The sequence below is a fragment of the Neoarius graeffei genome, chromosome 1 (genome assembly GCF_027579695.1).
Source record: "Neoarius graeffei isolate fNeoGra1 chromosome 1, fNeoGra1.pri, whole genome shotgun sequence".
Classification (NCBI taxonomy): Eukaryota; Metazoa; Chordata; class Actinopteri; order Siluriformes; family Ariidae; genus Neoarius; species Neoarius graeffei.
Genome location: NC_083569.1, coordinates 10602565 through 10629862, shown reverse-complemented (window position 1 = coordinate 10629862; position 27298 = coordinate 10602565). Strand labels below are relative to the sequence as shown.

Sequence of the window (27298 nt, the reverse complement as noted above, 5' to 3'; positions counted from 1 at the left end):
TGCCAAAATGTCCAAAGTCTTGATAGTGGGCACTCTGAAGTAGAAGGAAGTACTCATATGGGGAAATAATATTCTGCGTAAATGAAAGTGAACTCTAAAATTGCAAAGCTGGCCCTAGTTCAGAGCATTATGCTGGAGTTTTAGGGCTGAGGAACTTGGCAGGAACAAACTCTAAGAGACTCGCGAGATATGGTTCCTAAAGCACGGCCTATGGTAGCTTGGCATGAATGCTAATGTCTTACAGATGCCAAGGCCTCTGGCATTCATATCCTGTTCATGGGGTACCACTCTACAAGCTGGTACTGTCTCAACAGTCCTGCTTGGCATTCAGTCTTCAAGCCAAGACAGGAGGTGGGCCTGAAAAGTCAGATACGTAGACTCTATGTGAAGCCTTTACTTCTTTCTTATGATTCATCCTTTCCTAATAGGTCAGACAGTGTGATAGAACAATGATAGAAGTCCCTTACACAGGAACTTGTATCTGTATCTACTAAGATACCACCTAGGTCAGGAATAATTCACAATATTAATACTGTATTACTTCAACTTTCTGACATTTCAACATGTCCAAATGAAAAAAAAATCACGCCTGTAATTAGTGGAATTAGCAAACTGAGCTCACATAAATGGTTTCTAGCAGACCTTACCACCATGCTGTGCTTCATTAATGACATTGCCACGAGGACTCGCTTGACACTGCTCTCAGCTAGAAAAGTCCCTTGATTAATTCCCGCCCTAATTAATGCTCTGCACTTTTATTCACCTTAAACAGCCTCATATAAGTGGCTGATTGGACTTTCAGCTTCAGCAAAGGACCCTAACTGCAAGCTTGTCAAGTCTGCCATAATAATCAGACAAAAAGTCAAAAGAAAAATGTCAAGAGTGTAAAGCAAAATGTATGGCATTTAAATAAAATATCGTTGATGGAATATTTGCACGTCCTGCTCGGCTGTGATTTCGGGTCAGTACAAAAGTACAAAGGAAAAAGGGATTACAATCATGCAGTGATTAAAATGATTGCCCCTTCAAAGCTGAGCAATAGTCCAACTAGTGTGTAATGTATGTTACCATGTACCTTCTTACATGTTCATGGACAGTTTATTATTATTATTATTATTATTATTATTATTATATAAACTAGAATCTATGTTATTGGCATGAGCACATGCTGCTATAGCATAAGTGACAAATGTCAGACCTGCACGCTTTGGCACGTGCACCAGTTGGACTCTTGGGCACGTTCCGGACTGTGCACACACCAAGTGGACTCTCACACGCACACTGTTAATGACACACACCTGCTCATGGTTAAGGCGCAATCGGTGCACCTATATAAAGACTGTTTAAACACACACTCAGTGCAAAGTATTAAGTTCTTTTGGACACATTACCAAACCTCATTTCCTGCGTTGTTTTCCCAGTTTCCTGAAATCCTGTTCCTTGTTTCTGTTTTTGTCGTTGCCTGTGATACTCTGTTTGTTTCTCACCTGACCCTGTGCTCGTTCCTCGTTTGTGATATTGCCTGCCGATTTGGACTGTCCAACTGTGTGTTTTCACTATTATAAATAAAACCTATTCTGCATTTACATCTGTCTACTACCCAATCCTTGACAGAATACTTTGCCAAAACAATGAATGTAGCAGAATTATTCCAGTACGCCATTCCACACAGTTTCCGGGTTTCCTTATCTCAGCCCCTTTCCTTTTATTTCCAGCGGCGTTTTGGAATGAGCCCGCCAGCACCCTATGAGGGAATATATCATCCTAGGGGATTCAGTCTGCAGTGTGACATTTTCTACACAGACCTCGAAGAGCCCAAGCCACCAGAACCTATCTGGGTAAGCGTCATGCTCACTTTGCTTACTGGATGAGCAGGGTGATGGGTAGATTACCTCATCAGAGTAGAGCACCTGTGCCTTTGGAGCTCATAGACCTTTCTAGCCATGCTCCAGTTTATCTATGAGACTTTAGAGAAGGAGGACCCCCATGAATTTTTTTGGAGGGGGCTATCACATCTGAGGCTGACACAGCAGCAGCAGAGGAGGCTGTTGCCCCAGAGATCCCTCCAGTGGCCGACACAGCAACAGCACAGGAGACAGTTGCTCCAGAGCTCCTCCTAGAGGCCAGCATTCCAGAGCCAGTCCCACAGCCTGTTCCACAGTCAATCCCAGACCTAGCACCTGAACCAGAGCCTGTGCCTGAACCACAGCCAGAGCTAGAACCAATGCCAGAGCCGGAGCCTGCATCAGAGCCTGAACCAGAGCCTGAACCAGAACCAGAGCCAGAGCTAGAACCAGTGCAAGAGCCAGAGCCTGCTTCAGAGCCAGAGCTAGTGCCTGAACCAGAACCAGAGTCAGAGCTAGTGCAAGAGCCAGAGCCTGCATTAGAGCCAGAGCCAGTGCCTGAACCAGAGCACAAGCCAGAGCCAGCACCTGAGCCAGCACCTGCATCAGAGCCAGCACCAGAATCAGAGCTAGAGCCAGTGCCAGTGCCAGCACCAGAGTTGGAGCCAGAGCCAGTGCCAATGCCAGACTCTGAGCTGGAGCCAGTGCCAATGTCAGCTCCAGAGACAGAGCCAGTGCCAGTGTCAGAGGTGGAGCCAGAGCCAGTGCCAATACCAGAGTCTGAGCTGGAGCCAGTGCCAATGTCAGCTCCAGAGCCAGTACCAGAGTCGGAGCCAGTGCCAGAGTTGGAGCCAGTGCCAGAGTCGGAGCCAGAGCCAGTACCAGAGTCGGAGCCAGTGCCAGAGTCAGTGCCAGCTCCAGCACAAGAGTCAGTGCTAGAACCTGAGCCAGTTCCAGAACTGGAGCCAGAGGACGACGGGGTGGCCTCTGCCTCAGCTAGCTACGAAGACATCGTTGTCCTGCTGCCGCCCAGCTATGAAGATGTCGTCATCCTGCCGCGGCCTGGCTATGAAGACGTTATTGTCCTGCCACCACCTGGCTATGAAGATGTCATCATCTCAGTGCTGGGTCCTGACCAGGACCAAAGCGATGGGCAGACACAGCTCGAGCCCATGCCTGAGTCCAGTCCAGAGTCCAAGTCAGGTCCAGAGCTCAAGCTTGCATCCAGACCAAGGTCCAGTCCAGAGCTTGAGCCCATGCCTGAGTCCAGTCTAGAGTCCAAGGTCCAGTCCAGAGCTCGAGCCCACACCAGAGTCCAAGTCATGTTCAGAGCTCAAGCCCACTTCCAGTCCAGAGTCTGAGTCAAGTCCAGAGCTTGAGCCCACTTCCAGTCCAGAGTCCAAGTCAAGTCCAGAGCTCAAGCCCACTTCCAGTCTAGAGTCCGAGTCAAGTCCAGAGCTTGAGCCCAATTCCAGTCCAGAGTCCAAGTCCTGTCCTGAGCTTGAGCCCAAGCCCCCACCTGAGCCAAGTGTCTGGTGCCACGTTATTTCAGAGCTATGCACCAATGGCATGGCATCTAGCATCAGGCCCTCATCCCCAGGGCCAGCAAGGATGGATTTTCGCTCCCAGAGGGAGCTCTTTGGGGGGGTGGTACTGTCAGACCTGCACGCTTTGGCACGTGCACCAGTTGGACTCTCGGGTGTGCTCCAGACTGCGTGCATGCCAAGCAGACTCTCGCACGCATGCTCTTAACATACGCACACCTCCTCATGATTAAGGCACAATCGGTGCACCTATATGAAGACTGTTTAAATGCATGCTCAGTGCAAAGTATTGAGCTCTTTTGGACACATTACCGAACATTATTTCCTGTGTTGTTTGCCTGGTTTCATGAAATCCTGTTCCTGTTCCTTGTTTCTGTTTTTGTCATTGTCTGTGATACTCTGTTTGTGCCTCACCTGACCCTGTGCTTGTTCCTCATTTGTGGTGATATTGCTTGCCGATTTGGACTGACTGTGTGTTTTCACTATTATAAATAAAACCTATTCTGCACTTACATCTGTCTATTACCCAATCCCTGACAGTAAAAGGAACTAGTTTGTTTTGTAGATGTTCCACAACATTAAATGTAACTAAGAACTGATCAAATGTATGACGTTACAATCAGACAAAAATATGTAATTATTACTGTGGTCAGGGGTGCCGCCAGAAATTTTGGGCCCTATGAAAGATTAGAATTTTGGGCCCCCCAACTTTGCCCACCCTCGTCACAATTGCACTATTGTCATTATTTGACTTTTGATAGCCCATGGACCTTAAGTTTGTGACTTTGTTATTACATTTTATGTATTAACCTACCAGGGACTAGATGAAAACTGGTCAGTGACTAATTCTGGTGCATTTACAATCACAAATGAAAATTCAAGATTTTGCCACATGCCTTCTTGTGCTAGGACAATTGGTAGTGAAATGTGTGATGTGACTGCTAATAAATCATAGAAAAAGTTTTCTACCCAGCATCAAAATACCTATGGAAATCCCATGGATTGTTATGTGTTAGGTAGAAAGCTGTGTGTACTGCTCTGCAAAAAGGGAATATGTTCAAAGCAAAGTGTGTCTAGACAGAAATTTGAGCGTAAGCAGAGTTAGACTATTGGTTGCCCCTCCATGGACCATTATTAGCAACACTTTAATCTAGCAAACTGTATATGGTGCTCGCTCATTAAAAACTTCAATCCTAAAGCATTTATGGGTTGTATTGCTGCTTACCTCCTTCTCCAAAGGGGGGTTCAGTGGTTTGGTAGGGCGGAGGTCCCCCTGAGGCTGAATCTGTGCATATTTAGGGCACCCCATTAGTTATGAAACTGGTTATTAGCACTAGTTATTAGCACCAGCATAACATAATATTTCATCTTGTTTATCACACAAGTCAGTTCAGTTATTAAAATAGAAAAAATGTCACTGTACAAACTGTAAAAGTGTTCTCTTGATAGGCTAATCCAACCACGTTCATACTGTTCATTTACCATTTGCTAATATTTTGAACACACGTGAGCGATAGCTACCTTTCTTTGGGAAAAACTGAGTGACCAGTTGCCTGCCTCTCTGGTCCCTCTCAGCTTTCAGCTGCCTTTCTTTACGTTTTTGACAGCCACTCTTCATATTTAGCGATCATAGACTGTACGCACTCCACTGCTGGCTGGCTGGCTGCTGCACCACGACACAGCAGCAAGTAGCGTTGCACTGATCAGCACACAGATTTAACGCATCGCACTTCTACCAGAACTGGACCGTACCATTTCGCAAAAGGGGGAGGGTTAAATGACTATGTTGAAGAACTCAAGAAATAGACAACCTTGTTCAATTAGCTCATTTTACCAGATGGAATATTGCATTGTTGTTATTTCATTAGCCCCTTAAAGGGCCCCATGGCAGTGCTGGGCCCCTAGAATTGTTCTAACCTTTCCCCCCCTGGCGGCGCCCATGACTGTGGTATACAAAGAATAAAACACTTCAATACACACTCACCGGCCACTTTAATAGGAACTTGTTCTTGATTCTCAGATTCCTGTTCTTGGCTGCAGGAGTGGAATCCAATGTGGTTTTCTGCTGTTGCATGCTGAGATGCTTTTCTGCTCACCATGACTGTAAAGAGTTATAGGAGTTATTGTATCCTTCCTGGTAGCGCAAACCAACGAGTGCCAAGTTTCCCAAAAGCATCATAGCACAAAGATCATCGAGTGAGCAGCACAATGAACACTCTCTCTCCTAGTTAAGATGCTATTAACGTTAAGAGGCTTTTGGGAAACCCACCACTGGCCATTTTCCTCTGACCTCTTTTATCAACAAGGCATTTGTTTCCACCTACAGAACTGTCAGTCACTCAGTGTTTTTTTTTTCATGACTCTGTGTAAACTCTAGAGACTGAACCCCAGGAGATCAGCAGTTTCTGATATACTCAAACCAGTCCATCTGGCTCAAACCAACACCCATGCCACAGTGAAAGTCACAGTTTGAGAACACAATTTTTCCAATTCTGATGTTTGATGTGAGCATTAACTGAAGCTCTTGATTTGTATCTGCATGATTTTATGCATCGTGCTGGTGTCAAGGGATTGGCTGATTAGATAACCACATCAAATAAAACAGCAGGTGGATGGGTGTTCCTAATAAAGTGACAGGTGAGTGTATACTGTTATTGGAAAATAATAAACTTTGAAAAAGTGGTAACAGTGACACTGCTTCATACTGAGTCACATCACGCCACCCCACCATTGACTATTTACTTTCCAGCACATCCTCAATTGTTTTATTCCTTACTTGTACAAGTCCTTTAAACTTTAAAAGGCTTTCCTTTCCATGGCAGTCATTCGTTTAATGAATTTCATCACCGTATGAAATCTTTTCTGGTGTCTGTGCAATCACTAATTGTATATTAAGTGTCCAATTTTCTGTTCTTTCTCATCATTCACTTTGTTCTCTCTCGATGATGGCTATGAAAATGAAGGAATTATGAAACTGACGGAGGTCAAGACTCAACCCCCTGTAATAAGGAAGAAGATTGAGAATTTAAATTTGGAGATTAATGGATTTTTCCAGGAAGGTTCTCTCATCATGTCACAGCCAGTGACCTTTTCAGATTGAAGGTTGACTCCATCCTACCTTGGTGGGATGTCATCTCTAATTTATCGCAGATTAATCCTGTTATTGAAATCCAAAGCACTAAATTGATAATGTATTTGCATTGGAAATAATCACAGAATGTGTATTTGTGTCATAGTTTTTAAGTATAACCTCTGTTTTTTGTCAGTTAAAGGTCCCATGGCATGGTGGTTTGTTGATGCTTTAAACGGGCTCATGGAGGCTTCCGGATGTTATATCCGCAGCCTTTCTCAAAATGAACCCTCGGCACGTAAATATAGCCTCCTGGGAGAAAGCCCCATTTCAGCACTTTTCCCAGTGCGTCGTTTTGCTAATGAGAAGCAGGAGGCGGGGAAGGGTAGAGGGTGGGGGCGGGCCATGGGGGGAGGGGGAGGGGCTTGACCAAGCTGCGCACACACATACTCGCTGCTATCAGCGCCTGTAGCCACGCTGCTAAGACAAAACCCCGTTCTCCCTCGGACTCCTTTCGTAAACTCAACGTGACACAGAGAACAGAGAGTGAGAGTGTTCGGAGTGGTAGTTTACAAACGTATAATACCCTAGGCTTGAACACGCACTCCATAACCAAAGAGGATAGAAGCAGCAACTACAGCAACATATCGCTTATCCAACAGAAGACATGCATTGCGGAGCAATAGTCAAACATAAGCTCATAAGTTACAGTCAATTTCCAGACTAAACTCAGTTTAACAGAGCATGCTGCATGCTCTTTAGTTTTGTAGCGCAGATTACCTGGCTAACTGCAGGAAGCGGTTAGCTGCACAGCTAATGTAGCCATTGCTAGGCTAACGCACCGATTTTAAAACACGGCAAAACGACTTAACAGTTATACACTTACTTGTTCGGTGTTTGTTGCTGATGCGGCAGGGATGCTTGGTACGGACCCAGGCTTCAGTGACAGTTGATGTGCAAAACCTGCCCTGTACTGTCCCAAGTTGTGGAAACATTCCTCAGGAAAATGCTTCTGACAAACATACACCGTCTTAGGTAGACTCGACGGCGTATTATTGGAGTAAATAAAATTAAGCCACTGCGTCTTCAGTGGCTCTCCCGTCAGCAGTAAAAACAGACTCTTTTCTGTGTTGTCACGTCCATGTACAGCGCAATTTCCATGTTTCGCTCGCTTAGGTGATGCCATGTTGTTGTGTCCTCTATGGTCTCCTCACTACAACTGGGCGGGCAATCCATACAGTGGGTGGGAATCCAGAGGGGGGGTGTGGGGATCATCTCCCTTGCTGACGTAGTAAAGGGAAGAGCTTATCAACGCGCCGTTTTGACGCGCCATTCTCAAATGTTGGGCATAGTTTGGTTTACACATTATGAAATTTCTAGCCACTGGGGTAACTTAAGAAGGTCAGAGGAACTCATTTTAACGTTAAAAAACCTCAGAAAGTGAAAATTTCATGCCATGGGACCTTTAAGCAAATATTGAAGTGGCAGTCCATCACCATTATGACTTTATCTACCTTATGATTACTGAAAAGCCAGTAAATCAAATACATAATGAATGTGAATTTACTCATTCATTCATCTTCAGTAAGTGCTATATCTTGGTTAGGGTTATGGTAGATTCTGGAAACAGGAGAACGATACAATGGCAGTTCATCACATGGGAGCACACAAATTGAGACACATTGAGTCACTGAGATGTAAGGGCAACTTAGTACACTTACCAAAGGTTGGACAAAACAGGAATGCCCAGAGGAATCCCACATGGGCACTGGGAGAACATGCAAAACTCCAGACAGTAACCTGAGCTTAGGACAAAATTGGGGTACCTTGGAACTCTAAAGCAGCAAGATCACCTGCTTTAAAGTTCATCAAATTCCATTTTCTGACTTATCACTTGCTAATGGTCTAAAAATTTCAGGTCAGTGGATGATGAAAAAGAAGCAGTCCATATACCTACCTAGAGCAATTCCTACATCGAGGCTATCTTGCTTCTACAAGGTATGCTTCATTCAAATATTGATCTTAGGTGAATAATAGGGGTTTAAGCTGAAGCTAAATGTGTCTTAGCTAATGTCTAAACCAATATGTAGCCAGCACACAGGGGTTTTATGTGTAACTGACCTGTTTTTAGAAACACATCCATGTAGCTAATCAAAAATACATGTAGAGTTTCAGGCCTCAAGGTTTATTGTCTTGACCTTGGATCCTAGTTGCTGTACTAGGATACAGAACATCTTGTATCTTGTATACAGAACTGTGCTTATAGTATCTGAGACTACTTGGTCACAGGATGGAGCACAGTCATTTAAATAGGGAAGGATCTTCAAGCCTGTGCTCTGCGGACATGTGTAAATGCCACATGTCTCATGAACACCTGAGGGAATGGTAAGATGCAGAAAAATAGAATGCACAATTCCAGTCTGTGAAAAGCAAAGGGAAGAGATGGATGATGCCTGGCCCACATTGCAATGTGAAATGCAAATGTGAAAGGATGCTTGAATGATTGTCAAAGCTGCGTGTATCATTTTGAACAGGAAGACCTTTAGATTAGTCCACAGAGGTCCAAAATTGGCAGGTAAAAACAAGCAAAAACAATCATCTCTGCCTACAAAGCTTCAATTCACATATTGGAGGTGATGTAAGCCTGGTGCTTAGCTGCCTCAGATTGATGACACTGGAGTAAAGGTTGGGATTTGTTTGGCTTCGCTTGATGACCTTTTAATGGTATGCAAACATCCAGACAAGCTGTTTATCTGCTCCAGACCTGCACCATGGCTAGATTTTATTGTCCACATTCATCAAAATTAAACCAGAATCCATTAGTTTGAAAGTGGCCAGGCGCTGCTGATTGATCAGAGTCTCCTCTGTAGTGATTTTATGAAGACAAAAATGAGCAACTTAATCCAGAATCATTATAGAATGTACACTGGCCAATTCCAGAGCCTTATCTCACTTGGATGCCATCATTTTATATTCAGATCTGCATCTCTACAAAAAGTGTAGGTCATGGTTCATTAAAGAGCTATCTCTTTGATGCAGGAAGGAATATTCTGCATATATTAGTGGTAATCAGGATCTATATAAGCATCTTTTCTTTTTTAATAGATAAAGATTAGTGGGTCAAAATGAAAAAAAAAATCATGATAAAGGTATAATTACTGAAACAATCTACAATCACTAATCTTGGATAGCTGCTGCAAAGAATGAAAAGGGCTTTAATATGACGAAAGAGCCAACATTCATGAATAGGATGAGTTATTATTAATCTGAAATTAAAAAAAAAAACTAATAGCACTAGCTTTCTTAATGTTTTCTCAAACACTATTCTTCAGTAACTCTGGAATTATATACTCTATTAGGTTCCCATCATCAGTGAGGTTTCTTAAGAAAAACAAATTCAACAATGGCTAACATTTAAAACATGAGGATATGACCCAAGCTGAGTAAAGAATTTATGTTGTATTATGTTTAGTAAGGTCTTCACAACGGTGCACAAGCATCCATGTGGTTGGCCTGAATTTTATGGTATCTAGTTTCTTATTGATTAAGAAATCATTGCTACTACATGATCAGGTGTCATTTGTTAATTTAGACAAAATCTCTTTGTCCCAAATTCCTGCTCTCAGCATGTGACAGATGTCCTAGCACAATAACACTACGTTCACACTGCAGGCTGAAGTGACTCAAATCCGATTTTTTCGCCCATATGTGACCTGTATCCGATCTTTTATTGACAATATGAACGACACAGATCCGATTTTTTCAAATCCGACCCAGGCCGTTTGGATATGTGGTCCTAATTCCGATTCCTATCCGATCTTTTCATATGCGACTTCAGTCTGAACCGCCAGGTCGCATTCATCCGACTTACACGTCATCAACAAGCCACAAACGTCACTATTCTGCACTGAAGTAGGCGGCGGGTCTCTCAAAAAAAGTTACAACAACATGGCACATGACATCAATGCGACTCCGCACCCACACGTTCCTTTGAACGGAGGTTGCAATCACTACCCCACAGAACGCCTGAGCCAAAACCCTTGCCCTCTTCCTTCTCAACCTCCTCCTTAACATCAGGCTATTGTGCATGTTCTGGCTCCGTCGCAACAACAACTGCATCATCGCCAGGTACTCCATGCTGGCTACTGTCATACACAGGAAACTTTAGGTTACTTCCGTAAACACTGGCCATGCTCACTGCGTGTGACGTCATCGTATCCTGCAATGCGCATGCGGAACACTTTTAGGTCGCTTTTCGTTCATACTGAGGATCACATACAAGTCGCATATATTTGTTAATGTGAACGACCTCACAAAAAAATCGGATTTCACAAAAAAATCGGAATTGAGCATTAAGCCTTGCAGTGTGAACGTAGTGTAAGTGTTTTAAAGGACATGGGACATGGATTTTTTTCTGGGTATAATTATGTATAAAGGACATAAGAAATGCCATCTAAATCACTGCAGGGTGTCAAAAATGTGAAAATCATCACATTATTCAACTTTTTTATACATCAGCGTAAAACAATGATTCGTTAATTAGCTAGGTGGTCACGTGACCCGTGACGTCACAAAAACTTTCCAAGGAGCCAGCGCTTGGGAATCTAATGTAAACAGGTTACCGAAATGGACACCATCGACAGTGACATTCCCGATGTTTCACAGAGATGTGAAGTTAGACCCTATCAATTCGAACCGATAGCTGGAAATTCACATGAACATGGATCTTGTCTTTACTCTGACGGGTCAGATGATTCTGAGAGTGAGAGTTCATTCAATCCCCATGAAACTGAAAGCGGTCGGCTCGATAACACTTCCTGGTAAGTTAAAAACAATTCTGCTCAAAGGCTAATGATCTGTTGAAAGAAGTATTATTTTTGTATCATACATTGAAAGTTCATCATAGATCTAGCTAAAGTCCGTTGCAAGCTAGGTTTTTTTGCTGATATTTTTCGAGATTGATTGAGATACAATGCTTCCAGAGTCCGAGATGAAAACATTCAAAATGGCAAAATGCCATCACACAGCCAACAACACTATGCCATTTGGCGAAAGAGATGAAAATTAAGAAAAGTTAAACAAACTTACCAACATAACATTTATTTAAATGTCCATTAATGTTACAGGATTTCTTGACTGTCTCTACAGTTGTAGGAATGTTAGGCCCTGTATATTATGGCGCTATCACTGCCTCCATGAACCCGGCTATACGGCCTCTTAAATTTGGCTTGGCAATTAATATCGCTCAGTACCTGAGTATTAATGTTGAAAGAGTCCTCAGTGAAATGGTCCGAACACAGTTTGTGGGAAACAGTAGGTGCAAAGTTTTTTCTACGGCAGTAGTGAGCCCACACTTTCCTCAGCTTCGGGTCCTTGGGGAATGCAAAAAAACTTACTCCAGGGCATTTCCCATTGGAATTATTGCAACCATAAGCAGCACAATACACCATGATGTTCAATGTACGTTAAAGACTATAAAAACAATTTTCTTGTCATTCACTTCTCCATTCATCTACCCGCTTGTGCTGTGCCCGAAAGTTTTTGTGACGTATGATCACGTGACAGCGGCTCTTCCGGTTGTAAAATATGCATATCGGAGCTCGAGCAGAAATGCCATATAATCATCACGAATATAACGATTTTGCTGAATTTAATAGATGATTTTGTATTTGTTGATGCAATTAATTCATATTTTTAATGGAAAGAAACTGATATAGCATGCATTTATGTTTCATGTCCCATGTCCTTTAATGTTTTTGTTTGGAGTTCTATTTACAGCATGGACTTTGCTATGCCTTGTTGTTTTGTCACAGTCTGTTACCTAATGTGTGCACCTGTCCTGAGTATAACTTTGAATTAATTTGCCTCTTTCTACCCTCCTGTTCCAATATCTTGTCCAAATTCTTGTCAGTTGTTTGGTTACTTAATGTATGCATCTTTTCTGAGTTGAATTTCAATTAGTTTCACACTGTTCCTTTGTTAGTGTTGTAATCAAGACCACCTGAACCGAGACAAAGTCATGACCAAGACCAAAGTGTATCGAGATCAAGGCAAGACCAAGACTTCGAGGGGTCAAGATCAAGTCAAGACCACCAAGGCAGGGCGAGACCGAGTCAAGACCAGGACCAGACCAGTGGGTGTGAAGGGGGGGTGGAGATGGGGAGGGGTGACAGCCATTAACAAGAAGAAAAATTTCAAATTAGCAATGAGTCACGTTATTGGTCGCATTTGAAGCAGGAAATTTCACATCCAATCACAGTAACAATGTTAACAAATAAATCAGACAATGCACAGGCAATTTAGTGAATCCCTGCAGTTGTGGTCTTGACTAGTCTTAAAATAAAATCCCAAGTCCTCTATGTCTGAGACCAAGACAAGGCCAAATAAAAATGCAGTCAATTCTGAGACCTTCAAAAAGTGGTCTTGAGATCTTTCTCAAGACTACAACACTATCCTTTATTGATTGTTTCATGCATTATTGATCCTTGTTTCCCAAGTTATACTTCCATGTTCTGTGTTTCATGTCTTGACTCGTGGTTGTTCTCCTACTTATGATTATGGATATACCTCTAGTGACCCTGTCTGCTTGTATTTTGACCTGCAGTACACTATGGATTATGTCTATGATTATTATATTTGCCTTAATAATACATACACTGAGTTTATGCTCTTGCATCCCACCCATTTCTACCATGTTACAGTTTTTAGCTTGGAAAAACAACCTGTGCAAACAGCCTAATAGTAGTCATTAAGAGATTTTCTCAGTGCTGTTCAGAAGTCCATCCATCCTGTTAGGACTTGGACTGTTTTGGCCTCTAGAGGCCGCTGTTATTTCCTTTTCATGTCATATTTATTTTGGCCTCTAGAGGCCGCCACTGTTCCTGTGTTTTGTGTTTTTTTTTTTGTTAATTGCCTGTTAGTCCTAATTATCTTCACTTGTGTCCTTAATTAGTTTGTGTATTTATACCCCTGAGTTCAGTCCTCTTGTCACGGAGTCTTTGTGCTGTTATGTTTATCTCCAGTTTCCTTTGTACTGTGTTTTGTGGATCTTCTGAGCTTTTGCATTTTTGCCTTTTTCTTTTTGAATTATACTCTTTGTTTTTGTTTTTTTTGTTTTGCCTTGGATTGTATATAGTGTACATAGTATAAATAAACCTTTTGTTACTTTTTCTACTTCCACCTCACGCCTCTGCATTTGAGTCATTCCCCTGGTGGCCTAGTGGGGGTTTGCTGGATCATCACACCAACGAACCAGGTTCGAATCCCAGCAAAACCCTAACAGAAAGACTCCGTCATGACCGACTCAGCAGAGGCTGCTTCAACTGTCTACCCGGCCAACCTTCAGGGAATTATGGCAGCTTTGACACGCTTCGGAGCGACCATGGACGCTCATGGATGTACGCTCACCAGCCAACGTGAGGCCCTTGCTCGCCACGAGGAACTGCTTCAGCAAATTGGGAAAACCCTGACACAGCTGACATCTCTGCCTGCATCTCCTGCTCCTGATCCAGTTCCTGATCCAGCTCCCACTCCTGCTCCAGTGCCTCCTGCCATGCTGCCTTCTTCACCTTGCGAACCCAGCCTTCCTGCACCACAGAGGTATGACGGCAAGCACAGTGAGTGCCGAGAGTTCCTTACCCAGTGTCAACTCACCTTTGAGCTTCAGCCTACCACCTACACTACGGATCGCCGCAAGATTGCCTTTGTGATCACCTTATTAGCTGGTAAGGCGCGAGCCTGGGCTACTGCTATCTGGCAAAGACAGGGACCTGAGTGCTTTGATTTCCAGCTGTTTTCTGAAGAGATGCTTCGGGTCTTCGATCAGGCAGACATCAGTACCGACGCAGCCCGAAAGCTCATGTCCATCCGGCAAGGAGGAAGCGTCGCAGATTACGCCATCTCGTTCCGAACACTCGCAGCAGGAAGTGGATGGAACGAGACTGCCCTGGTGTCAGCCTTCCACCATGGTCTGTCTGACCCCATCAAGGACGGTCTGGCCTCTATTGGATGCCCAAGTGACCTCGAAACCCTCATCTCACATGCTATTCGTCTGGACAACAGGATGAGAGAACGCCACCAAGCCTTGAGCCCCCCCAGCCTCCCTACCTCTACCTGGAGACCGTCTACCTCCTTCAGTGACTGTCCAGAACCCATGCAAGTGGGTCGTACTCGCCTCTCCGCATCTGAGAGGGAGCGCAGAAGGAGGGACAAGTGCTGCATCTACTGTGGCAAGCCTGGTCACTTCCGAGCATCATGTCCCGAACTCTTGGGAAAAGGACCGCCCCGTCCAGCCGAGGGAGGGTTGTGACGGGGCCTACCCTCTCTCCCGGACTCCCTGGCCAAGGAATCTACATCCCGGTCTCCATCTCCGGGGGTGAGTCTGTCCACTCTTGTCAAGCTTTGATAGACTCAGGGGCGGCTGGGAACTTTATGGATATTCACTTCGCCCAAAGCATCAATATACCTACTGCACCTCTTGAAGTCCCTCTGTCTGTGTCTGCCCTCGATGGCCAAGCGTTAGGTGATGGAAGAGTCACTCAAGTTACTTCTCCAGTCTTCCTCCAGTCTCAAGGTCACAAGGAAGAAATATCCCTGCACCTGATTCCTTCACCTGAGTTCCCAGTTATTCTAGGCCTTCCTTGGCTTACTCGCCACAACCCTCGCATAGACTGGGTAACAAGCCAGGTTGTGGAATGGGGCCCTGCATGCCATGCCTCTTGTCTGCTCTCTAGCTCTCCTGTGTCTCCTGCCGAGCCCCCTGATCTCACCGAGTTATCTCAAGTTCCCACAGAGTACTGGGATCTCAAGGAGGTATTCAGCAAGAGCAGGGCCGCCGTTCTTCCTCCGCACCGGGCCTACGACTGTGCCATCGACTTGCTCCCTGGGACTACCCCTCCTCGTGGCAGACTGTTTTCCCTCTCTCAGCCAGAACGCAAGGCTATGGAGGAATACCTCAAAGACGCCCTGGTCTCTGGGTTCATTCGACCCTCCACCTCACCTGCTGGTGCCGGCTTCTTCTTTGTCGGCAAGAAGGATGGGGGGCTTCAACCATGTATTGACTACAGGGGCCTGAACAAGATCACTGTGCGCAACCGATATCCCCTTCCGCTGATGTCCACTGCTTTCGACCTGCTCCAAGGCGCCACCGTCTTCACCAAGTTGGACCTACGGAACGCATACCACCTCATCCGTATCCGACAGGGAGACGAGTGGAAGACTGCCTTTAACACCCCGTCTGGGCACTACGAATACCAGGTGATGCCCTTTGGACTCACCAACGCACCAGCTGTTTTTCAGGCCCTAATCAACGACGTCTTAAGGGACATGATTAACCTGTACGTCTTTGTCTACCTTGATGACATCCTTATCTTTTCCAAGACCGTGCAGGAGCACCGCCACCATGTCCGCCAGGTTCTCCAGAGGCTGCTACAGAACAATCTGTTCGCCAAGGCCCAGAAATGCGAATTTCATGTTCCCGAGGTCTCCTTTCTGGGATTTATTGTACGGACAGGCCAACTCCAAATGGACCCTGCCAAGACCCTGGCTGTCCGGGACTGGCCTACTCCCAAGTCCGTTAAGGAGGTTCAGCGGTTCTTAGGATTCGCTAACTTCTACCGCAAGTTCATCAGGAACTTCAGTTCTGTGGCAGCACCCATGTCAGACCTCACCAAAGGGACAGGTGGATCTTATGTCTGGTCTCCTCAGGCGGAAAAGGCGTTCAGAGACCTCAAGGACCGCTTCTGCACGGCACCCATTCTGGTCCTCCCGGACACCTCCCAACCATTCATCGTGGAGGTGGACGCCTCGGACAGTGGTGTCGGTGCGGTACTCTCTCAACATTCGGAAGGAAAGCTGCACCCCTGCGCTTACTTCTCCCACCGCCTGAGTCCTGCGGAGTCCCGGTACGATGTGGGGGATCGAGAACTGCTAGCGGTCAAACTGGCCCTTGAGGAGTGGAGGCACTGGCTGGAGGGAGCGCAACATCCATTCCTGGTTTGGACTGACCACAAGAACCTGGAGTACCTCCAGCAAGCCAAGAGACTGAACCCTCGACAGGCTAGGTGGGCCCTGTTTTTCAGTCAGTTTGACTTCACCCTCTCGTACCGTCCCGGCTCCAAGAACACCAAACCTGACGCACTGTCCAGGCTGTTCTCTGCCACTAACAGGGAGAATGAAGTCGGGCCTATTATCCCGGTGTCCCGGATTGTGGCCCCTGTCCGCTGGGGTATTGAGGAGGCTGTTCGACGAGCCCAACGCCAGGACCCCGGTCCTGGGACGGGGCCACCGGGCCTCTTGTACGTCCCACATCAAGCCCGGGCCAAGGTTCTCCAGTGGGGTCACTCTTCCCCTCTCACCGCCCACCCGGGAGCTCGGAGGACCCTGGACTTCCTGAAAAGACGCTTCTGGTGGCCTAACATGGAGCAGGAAGTAAGGTCATTTGTCCTGTCCTGTGAGGTTTGCACCAGAACCAAGAACCCACGACAGCGTCCCCAGGGTCTCCTGCATCCTCTGACCATTCCCCGGCGTCCCTGGTCCCACGTGGCAGTCGACTTCATCACGGGTCTCCCTGAGTCACAAGGTAACATGGTCATTTTGGTCATTGTTGACAGATTCTCCAAGGCCTGCCGCTTCATACCTCTGTGCAAACTCCCCTCTGCTCTTGAAACAGCGAAACTTATATTTAATCATGTCTTCCGAGTCTTTGGTCTTCCACAGGACATCGTCTCAGACCGAGGGCCCCAGTTCTCCTCCCGAGTGTGGCACGGGTTCTGCAAGGTCATCGGAGCCACTGCCAGCCTCTCCTCTGGGTTTCACCCACAGTCCAATGGTCAGACGGAGAGGCTCAACCAGGACCTGGAAACCACCCTGCGAGGCCTGGCTATGGATAACCCGACATCGTGGAGCACCTGGCTGCCATGGGCAGAGTACGCCCACAACACCCTGCAGTCATCAGCCACCAAGCTGTCGCCATTCCAGTGCCAATTCGGGTTCCAGCCACCTCTGTTCCCGGACCAGGAGGAGGACGCGGGGGTGCCCTCGGTCAACCAATATGTGAGACGGTGTCGCAAGACCTGGAGCAAGGTCAGGAAGACCCTCATACAGACCTCCAGAACCAACCAGACTCAGGCCAACCGCCATAGAAGACCTGCACACACTTTCCGCCCTGGGCAGCGGGTTTGGCTGTCCACTAAGGACCTTCCGCTGTGGGTGGAGAACCGCAAGCTTGCTCCTCGCTACATTGGCCCCTTCAAGGTGGTGCGCAGGGTGAACCCTGTCTCCTACCGGCTCCAGTTGCCCCGGACTCTGAGGATCAACCCCACTTTCCATGTTTCCCTGTTGCGGCCTGTACTGACGTCTACGTATGCCCCTGCCCCTAGGAACCCCCCACCCCCCCGCATCTTCCAGGGGCAGACTGTGTTCACTGTGCATCGCCTGCTTGACTCCCGCCGGGTCCGCGGCGGGTTGCAATATCTGGTGGACTGGGAGGGCTATGGTCCTGAGGAGCACTGCTGGGTTCCTGCTCGGGATGTCCTGGATAAAGAACTGTGTCGGGACTTCCATTCGGCCCATCCGGATCGCCCTGGGAACGTCAGGAGACGCTCCTAGAGGGGGGGGTCCTGTTAGGACTTGGACTGTTTTGGCCTCTAGAGGCCGCTGTTATTTCCTTTTCGTGTCATATTTATTTTGGCCTCTAGAGGCCACCACTGTTCCTGTGTTTTGTGTTTTTTTTTTTGTTAATTGCCTGTTAGTCCTAATTATCTTCACCTGTGTCCTTAATTAGTTTGTGTATTTATACCCCTGAGTTCAGTCCTCTTGTCACGGAGTCTTTGTGCTGTTATGTTTATCTCCAGTTTCCTTTGTACTGTGTTTTGTGGATCTTCTGAGCTTTTGCATTTTTGCCTTTTTCTTTTTGAATTATACTCTTTGTTTTTGTTTTTTTTTGTTTTGCCTTGGATTGTATATAGTGTACATAGTATAAATAAACCTTTTGTTACTTTTTCTACTTCCGCCTCACGCCTCTGCATTTGAGTCATTCCCCTGGTGGCCTAGTGGGGGTTTGCTGGATCATCACACCAACGAACCAGGTTCGAATCCCAGCAAAACCCTAACACATCCATTCATTATCTGTAGTTGCTTATCCTGTTTTACAGGGTCACAGGCCCTGACTATGGGCAAGAGGCGGGGTACACCCTGGACAAGTCACCAGGTTATCGCAGGGCTGACACAGAGACAAACAAACATTCACACTCACACCTGCGGTCAATTTAGAACCACCAAATAACCTAACCTGCATGTCTTTGGACTGTGGGGGAAACCTGAGCATCCGGAGGAAACCCACACAGACAGAACATGCAAACTCCACACAGAAAGGCCCTCACCGGCCGCTGGGCTCGAACCCAGGACCCTCTTGCTGTGAGGCGACAGCGCTAACCACTACACCACCGTGCCGCCCTCTGTTCAGAAGTCTTACGGTACATCTTATTTTTCCAGCACCTTCCATCACTTTACAATACAGTTATCCCCACTTATAGATAATGATCCTAATCGAGAAGATAAATCTCTGAAAACATTCTCAGACCCATTGCTCTCACATCAGTATGAAAACACCAGATGACAATTTTTTGTCCACCTGGAATTACACATGTTGCCACATGTTGCTTCATAGGCCAGGGATCCACTGTTTTCTGTCTTCTGAATCAAATTGGCTTTGGCTCAGCATTTAACGAAGTGAAAAAAATGTTATTGAAAAGATCAGAGACAGTGAAAGGGTTTTTATATTTAAATAGCTACTAATTTGTGCTAAATGCCTAGATGTTGTGCTAGTGGCTAAGAATTGTAAATTTAAACTTTTTTTCATTCTGTCCTGCTAAATTTCTGCCTTATGCTAAGGTTATACAAAGCCGGTTGATCCATGGGAACCGTGGCTAAGACCTACGGTGACCATTCTGGCAGATTTTGGAGGCGATCTATCATAAATTTGGGCAGAGTAAATATGCAAATGAAGCCACAGTAGCCATGACGATAGCAACGAAAGATGCTGGTAAAACCAATGGTGGCAACAGCAACGTCCAGTGGTGCTTGAAAGTTTGTGAACCCTTTAGAATTTTCTATATTTCTGCATAAATATGACCTAAAACATCATCAGATTTTCACACAAGTTCTAAAAGTAGATAAAGAGAACCCAGTTAAACAAATGAGACAAAAATATTATACTTGGTCATTTATTTATTGAGGAAAATGATCCAATATTACATATCTGTGAGTGGCAAAAGTATGTGAACCTTTGCTTTCAGTATCTGGTGTGACCCCTTTGTGCAGCAATAACTTCAACTAAACGTTTCCGGTAACTGTTGATCCTGCACACCGGCTTGGAGGAATTTTAGCTCATTCCTCTGTACAGAACAGCTTCAACTCTGGGATGTTGGTGGGTTTCCTCACATGAACTGCTCGCTTCAAGTCCTTCCACAACATTTCGATTGGATTAAGGTCAGGACTTTGACTTGGCCATTCCAAAACATTAACTTTATTCTTCTTGTACTGGCTTCACAGAATGTCCTAATTCAGCTATCCAGCAAGCTAAACAACTCCACACAATAAGTCCGGGACACCGAGGGTGAAGTTGACTCTTTATATGGAAAATTGTGAAACTAAAACACAGATACATGCACCAGTCAATAAAAGAAATATGAATCTTCCAAATAAAAGGTTTGGCTCAGGTGCAATCGATACAAAAGCTAACAGAAGCTAACAGGGTAAATACACTGGTATAGCTAACTCTGGCTGAAAATCATAATGCTCAAAGATAATCTTAATCTAATTTCACAGGCACAAACATCACAACTTGATCTCAACTTTACTATGATTTACTTACAGAGAATGCCTTTGAACAGCTACACAGAAGGAGGAGCACAACAACAAACTTCCATGCTGCTTATAACCATGCTGTCTAACTTTTTCTTCTTCTCCTCTCTACAGATTTCCTGCAGCTACAATGTGGGGTGTAAACAATAGGCAAAATAAAAGTCTCTGCATACTTTAACATAAGAACTGCTGGTAGGGCCAGAACACTCCCCGTCTGGTATCTTAGAGATACCATAACACATTAGAATGATACCTTACTCTGGGGATAGAAGGAACACTAGTTCTGAAATAGGTCTATAATAGTTCTTTGTTGTTCCTTGCTGAACAATCTTGACTTCAGCCTTCCTTATTAGTCCATCCTGGCTTGGGACTGTCTTAACGACAACCCCCATAGGCCACTCATTCCTCCTGACCCGTTTCTCCTTGAGAAGAACAACGTCTCCTGGCTTGAGATCTGGTCTCTTGTGTTGCCACTTGTGCCGTGACTGCAGAGTGCCAAGATACTCCTTGCGCCACCTATTCCAGAACTCGTCAGCCAGCAGCTGTACACGTTTCCACTGATTCTTTAAGATCTCCCTTGGACTGCAGCTTCCCAAAGGTGGAACTGATGTACCTGATTTCTGGGTCAACAGGATGGAGGGTGACAGAATGTGGGGATGCTCAGGGTCAGATGAGACTGGTATCAAAGGACGAGCGTTAATTATGGCTGTGACCTCGGCAAGGAAAGTGGTGAGTGATTCATGCGTAAGATGTGCTTGTCCAGCACGCAGCAGCACACTGTCCAGTATGCGTCGTGCAACGCCGATCATGCGTTCCCACACTCCACCCATGTGGGATGAATGGGGTGGGTTAAAGATCCAAGAACATTTTTCTTCTTGCAGATAATTCTGGACTTCACTCTGCTCTACAATGCTGATGCCCATTTCTCGGCATGCACCAACAAAGTTGGTCCCACAGTCTGAGCGCAACTGTTTGGCTGGGCCGCGCAGCGCAAAGAAACGCCTCAGAGCATTGATGAAACTAGAAGCGCTCATCTCTTCAACCACTTCGATGTGGACAGCCCTTGTGCATAAACAGGTGAACAGGATTGCCCATCTCTTACTATTAGCCTGACCCCCGCGTGTTCTCCTTGCGGACACTTCCCATGGCCCGAACATGTCCATGCCCACATGTGAGAAAGGGGGGCCTGGCTGAAGACGATCTGCAGGTAGTTCACTCATTTGCTGCACCTCAATCTTGCCTCTGAGTCGTCTGCAAATCACACATTTGTTTAATATCTTCCCAATACACCTCTTTGCTCCCATTATCCACAGGCCGCTCTCTCTGACAGCGCCCTCTGTAAAGTGCCTGCCCTGGTGCTGCACTCTCTCATGATGGTGTCGTACAATAAGAGTGGTGATGTGATGACTGCCAGGTAAGATGATGGGGTTTGTTTCCTTTACTTCAAGGCCTGACTGACTGATACGACCACCTACTCTCAGTAGGCCACTGCTGTCGATGGTGGGATTCAACTTGATGAGTGGGCTTTGCTTGGAGAGGTCACATTTCGCAGTGATGCAACGGAACTCCTCTCCATAGACTTCATGCTGCACACTCCAGATGACAAGGTTCTCTGCCTCTTCGAGAGTACCACTGGAGATGGCCTTCTTACAGATGTGCCACCCAGCACAGTCTCCATCATTCTGTGAGTGAGCGAAACACAGGGCTATGTGTCTGAGTTTGGCCACAGCATGGATCAGTGATCTCCATGTGGAGAAGCGCTCCCAGCGTTTGGAGTCAAGGAAGCTCTCAGTGACGTGTGTGGATAGGGTTTTGACTTCAGGGCGGATTTCTACGTCCTTATCGGGGTTGATAAGGTCAAACTCTGTGTGCTGCTCAGGTGGAAGCTTAGAGTTGAGGAGAAACGAGGGGCCTGTGAGCCATGAGGTGTTGCCGAGTCTTGAGGCTGGAACAGAGCGTGAGCCATGGTCTGCAGGATTCCGATCCGTTGGCACATAATGCCATTGTTCAGGCATGGTAGATTGTCTTATACGCTGAACTCTGTTGTTTACGTATACATAGAAGCGCCTTGACTGGTTGAATATGTAGCCCAGGACAACCTTGCTGTCTGTGTAAAAGATGACGGAGTTGAGTGGGAGGTCTATTTCTTCACTTATTACCTCTGCGATTTCAACAGCCATGACCGCTGCGCACAGTTCAAGCCTGGGGATTGTGAGTTCAGGCTGAGGGGCGAGCCGCGCTTTACCCATGACGAATCCCAGTTCTACTGTCCCTTTGGTGCTAGTGACTCTCAGGTAGGCAACAGCAGATATGGCTTTGACAGATGCATCAGAAAAGACGCATAGTTCAATGCTTTGTATCTCAGAGGGGGGAATGGAAAAGTATGTGCGGGGCACATGAATGCTGCTGAGATGGCTCAGTGAGCTTCGCCACTCTGTCCATTTCTCACGCATTTCCTCAGGGAGGGGTGAGTCCCAGTCCGAGGCCTGTGCTGACAGCTCTCTTAACAATAGCCGGCCCTGGATAGTCACTGGTGCCAAGAACCCCAATGGGTCGAAGAGGCTGTTCACCATTGAAAGTACGCCCCTGCGTGTGTAAGGGCTTTCGTCCTGAGGAACATGAAAGGTAAGGTGGTCTAACATGAGGCTCCATTTCACCCCGAGGCTTCGCTGATCTGGTAAGTCATCTACAAACAGGTCAAGATCCTGGATGTCTTTGGCGCGATCTTCGACTGGAAATGCATCCATCACATCGGCTTTGTTGGAGGCTACCTTGTGGAGCCGGAGGTTGGAGGCTGCCAGCATCTTCTGTGTTCTTTTGAGTAGATCGACTGCTTGCTCCACGGTGGAGACGGACTTGAGGACATCATCCACATAGAAATCTCGATCAGTGAGGTACCGCACATCACTGCCATACAGTTCTTCTCCCTGGCGGGCAGCTCTTCGTAATCCGTAGATGGCCACAGCAGGAGAGGGACTGTTTCTGAAGACATGCACCCTCATTCTGTAGTCCACCACCTCTTTACTCAGGTCATTATCTCTGTGCCAGAGAAAGCGTAGAACATCCCTGCAGTCTTCTCGGACAAGAAAACAATGAAACATTTGTTGTATGTCAGCTGTGAATGCAACTGAGTTCTTCCTGAACCTTATAAGAACCCCTAGCAGGCTATTGTTCATGTTCGGCCCAGAGAGCAGCACGTTGTTGAGTGACTTGCCTTCAAACTGTGCACTTGAATCAAACACCACACGGATCTGTGAGGGTTTTTGTGGGTGGTAGACACCAAAAAAGGGCAGGTACCAATACTCCTTCCCATCTTGCATGGGAGGAGCAAGCTCTGCGTGGTGGCTGTCCAGCATTTTTTGCATAAAGTCCATAAAATGAGATTTCATCTCTGGATTTTTGTTGAGTGTTCGGTGCAGAGACTTCAGCCGACCCATGGCATATTGGCGGTTATTAGGCAGACACATCCTGGGTTGGCGGAACGGTAGCGGGGCCACCCAACTGTTAGCCGAATCCTGGAAGAATTCATTTTCCATTGTTTCAAGGAATAGGAGATCTTCCATTGATGGCGCAAGCTTGTGATCATCCTTGGTTTGCTGGAAAACCGATAGGCCCAGGTTGTCACTGTATGTCACACGGCTGACAGGCTGGGGCTGATTAGGGGAACAGATTTTCTCCTTTACCTTCAAGTGGTTCTCACATGGGGGAAAGTGGCTTGGCCTGCCATTTTCAAGGATGTATGTTTTCATGCTGGTGACTTCGGGAGGCCGATGTGTGCTGCCCAGGCACACATCGCCAACTATGACCCATCCTAAGTCCAGCCTCTGTGCGTAGGGTGCGTCATGTGGTCCGTTGATCTGTTTACGCACCTTGTGCGCTCTCAGCATGTCCCTGCCCAGAAGCAGCAGGATCTCAGCATTCATGTCCACTTCTGGTATTTCATTGGCTATAGCTCTGAGGTGAGGGTGGCTGTGCGCGGCGGCTTGAGTGGGGATTTCGTCTCTGTTGTTGGGAATCATGTTACACTCCAGGAGTGTGGGCAGAGTTAGGCTGATGTCACCATCTGCAGGTTCGATGACGAAGCCTGTAGCTCGGCGGCCGGCCGCATCACCAACACCAGAGCAGGTTTTTAGAGTGTAAGAGTATGTGGGCCCGCCTACATGGAAGATATCAAAAAACTCTGAGCGTGCCAGCGACCTATTGCTTTGGTCATCCAGCATGGCGTACATCCTTTTGCCCTGGTTGCGGCAGTCTGCCGGGTAGACCGTCACAAGACATATCTTGGAGCATGATTTGCCATTGAAGCCTTCCCCACATACCTCCGTGCATTTGGAAACCACAGCAGTTTCTAATGCTTCATCGCTCTCCCCGCCATTCCCTGATGGGGGTGGAGAGGTCTTGGAGACCCACGGAGCTGGGCCTGGGTGCAGCGCTGTTGGGTGTCTATGGCTGTCACACTCAGCACATTTGATGGCTGCCTCACAGTCTCGGGCTACATGCTTATTTGACGCGCAGCATTTAAAACATATGTTATTCTCCTTTAGTATTCTCTTTCGTTCATCCATTAGCTTTTCCCTGAAGCCGCGGCACACTTGCAGGGAGTGTGGTTTTTGATGCATAGGGCATTGCTTCTCTGGGTCTTCGGCAGTGGATGCGGAGTCGGAGTGTGCAACGTCAGTTTTATGCACAGAAACTGTCCTTCGGCTGCTTTCACTGAACTTATCTTTCCTGACTGCTGTACTTAAGAGAGGAAGACTAAAGCTTGGGTCATTGCGTGCCTTTGCTTGCCTGTGTACAAACTGTAAAAAGAATTCAAATGGAGGATAAGGGACCCTGAATTCTTGTTTGTATCGGGAGCCTTCCATTACCCACTTGTCCTGGAGCGTGTATGGCAGTTTCTCCACTATTGGGTTTATGCCCCTTGCTGTGTCGAGATAGGATAGGCCAGGTAAGTATCCTTCACGTTTTGCAGAATGAATCTCTAACAGCAAATCAGACAGCTCCCTAAGTTTATGATGCTCCTTGTTTGATATTTTGGGGAATTGATCGAGTTTAGTGAAGAGAGCGCCCTCTATAGCTTCAGGTGAGCCATACATCTCCTCCAGTCTCTCCCACACAAGCCATAAGCCTGCTGCTTGATCTCTCACATTCACTGATCTAATACGCCTTGCATGTGCTGCAGATTCTGGGCCTAGCCATCTTATTAATAAATCCATCTCTTCTCCTGCTGTAAGATCTAGGCTGTCAATGGTGTTCAGGAATGAGCTCTTCCAGGATAAGTAATTTCCTGGCTTATCATCAAACCTGGTTAGTCCTAATGACACTAGCTGACTTCGTGCTAGGTACCTCGCTAAGTCAGATGTGGCTGTGTCGCTGGGGCAATGTGCAGCCCTAGATGTGGTGGGGCTGTGGTCGTTGTGCCTGTGTGTATAAACTGGTATGCCTGGCCTGAAATGGCTGTAGTCAGCGTGTCTGGATGTGTGAGCAGGTAAACCCGACCTGAGTGGGCTGTGGTGAGCATGCCCGGACGTGTGAGCAGGTAAGCCTGACCTGAGTGGACCGTGGTCAGCGTTCCTGGATGTGTGAGCAGGTAAGCCTGACCTGAGTGCGCTGTGGTCAGCACGCCTGGAGGTGTAAGCAGGTAAGCCTGACCTGAGTGGACTGTGGTCAGCGTGCCTGGATGTGTGAGCAGGTAAGCCTGACCTGAGCGCGCTTTGTTCAGCACGCCGGGGTGTGTGAGCAGGTAAGCCTGCATGCAGCTGGGTACTCATCGGCTCAGTACACACTTGTGTATTCGCACGAACATCGCCCACATGGGGGTTACCATCTGCGAAATGGTCACATTGCTGATGGTGATCAGGAGTTGGGAGTTCACCTTCCTTATCTCCACATACAGATACATAAGCACTGGGATTGAGGGGTATTTGCTCCTCACATGAGTGTAAATCTTCGAGTGAATGTGAGCTGCCACTGAGATGGCTGTGTCTTTCTACATATTCCTCAGTACGCCGTTCTGCACTTTGCCTGGGCAGTAACTCTGGTCCACGACTGCGGCACTCATCTTCAAAGTCTACGGCTGCAGCCTCCATTACTGCTGCTTCAGCCATGGCGGCTTCTGCCTCTCTCTCCCTTTCTAAGGCGATGAGTGTTGCATCAAGACGGGCTTTTTCCATCTTTAATTCAATCTCTTTACGTGAATAAGCAGCTCTTGCATGCGCAGCTTGGGCTCTGGCACGTGCTGTGGCTGCTGCCAATGCAACTTTACATGAAGCACTACTCACATGGGAATCTGATGATCTGACTGATGCATTTGCTCTGTCCATGGCTACTATGGATGTGTTTTACCTCAATCCTTCCTAGCGACGTTGCAGTTGTCGTACTGGTTCGGGCTGCCGGCACAATACTGCAGTTTGGTCATCAGTAGCTCTTCACAAGTCTCTCTTTTCACTGTACTGGCTTCACAGAATGTCCTAATTCAGCTATCCAGCAAGCTAAACAACTCCACACAATAAGTCCGGGACACCGAGGGTGAAGTTGACTCTTTATATGGAAAATTGTGAAACTAAAACACAGATACATGCACCAGTCAATAAAAGAAATATGAATCTTCCAAATAAAAGGTTTGGCTCAGGTGCAATCGATACAAAAGCTAACAGAAGCTAACAGGGTAAATACACTGGTATAGCTAACTCTGGCTGAAAATCATAATGCTCAAAGATAATCTTAATCTAATTTCACAGGCACAAACATCACAACTTGATCTCAACTTTACTATGATTTACTTACAGAGAATGCCTTTGAACAGCTACACAGAAGGAGGAGCACAACAACAAACTTCCATGCTGCTTATAACCATGCTGTCTAACTTTTTCTTCTTCTCCTCTCTACAGATTTCCTGCAGCTACAATGTGGGGTGTAAACAATAGGCAAAATAAAAGTCTCTGCATACTTTAACATAAGAACTGCTGGTAGGGCCA

At 46.6% G+C, this 27298-nt stretch overlaps 1 protein-coding gene across 3 annotated transcripts; it reads right to left on the bottom strand.

The window, feature by feature from the left end:
• Positions 1-27298, bottom strand: LOC132891705 (uncharacterized). 3 transcript variants are annotated; one of them, XR_009655357.1, is made up of 5 exons: positions 27108-27298; positions 20332-26883; positions 5373-5489; positions 4614-4673; positions 1-34 (listed from the first exon to the last, which is right to left on the bottom strand). XR_009655357.1 is itself a non-coding variant. In XM_060929567.1 (2 exons), exon 2 carries the CDS (start codon positions 26642-26644, stop codon positions 20576-20578), a length of 6069 nt encoding a protein of 2022 aa, XP_060785550.1. In that variant the 5' UTR covers positions 26645-26883; positions 27108-27298; the 3' UTR covers positions 20116-20575. The 3 variants fall into 3 exon arrangements, 1 of the variants encoding a protein (XP_060785550.1); XR_009655355.1 differs by lacking the exons at positions 1-34; positions 4614-4673; positions 5373-5489 and adding an exon at positions 19710-20107; XM_060929567.1 differs by lacking the exons at positions 1-34; positions 4614-4673; positions 5373-5489 and having other exon boundaries at positions 20116-26883.

Bases quoted from the DNA above. Each gene is read 5' to 3' on its own strand.
- LOC132891705 (XM_060929567.1), bottom strand. From the start codon at position 26,644: ATGGACAGAGCAAATGCATCAGTCAGATCATCAGATTCCCATGTGAGT.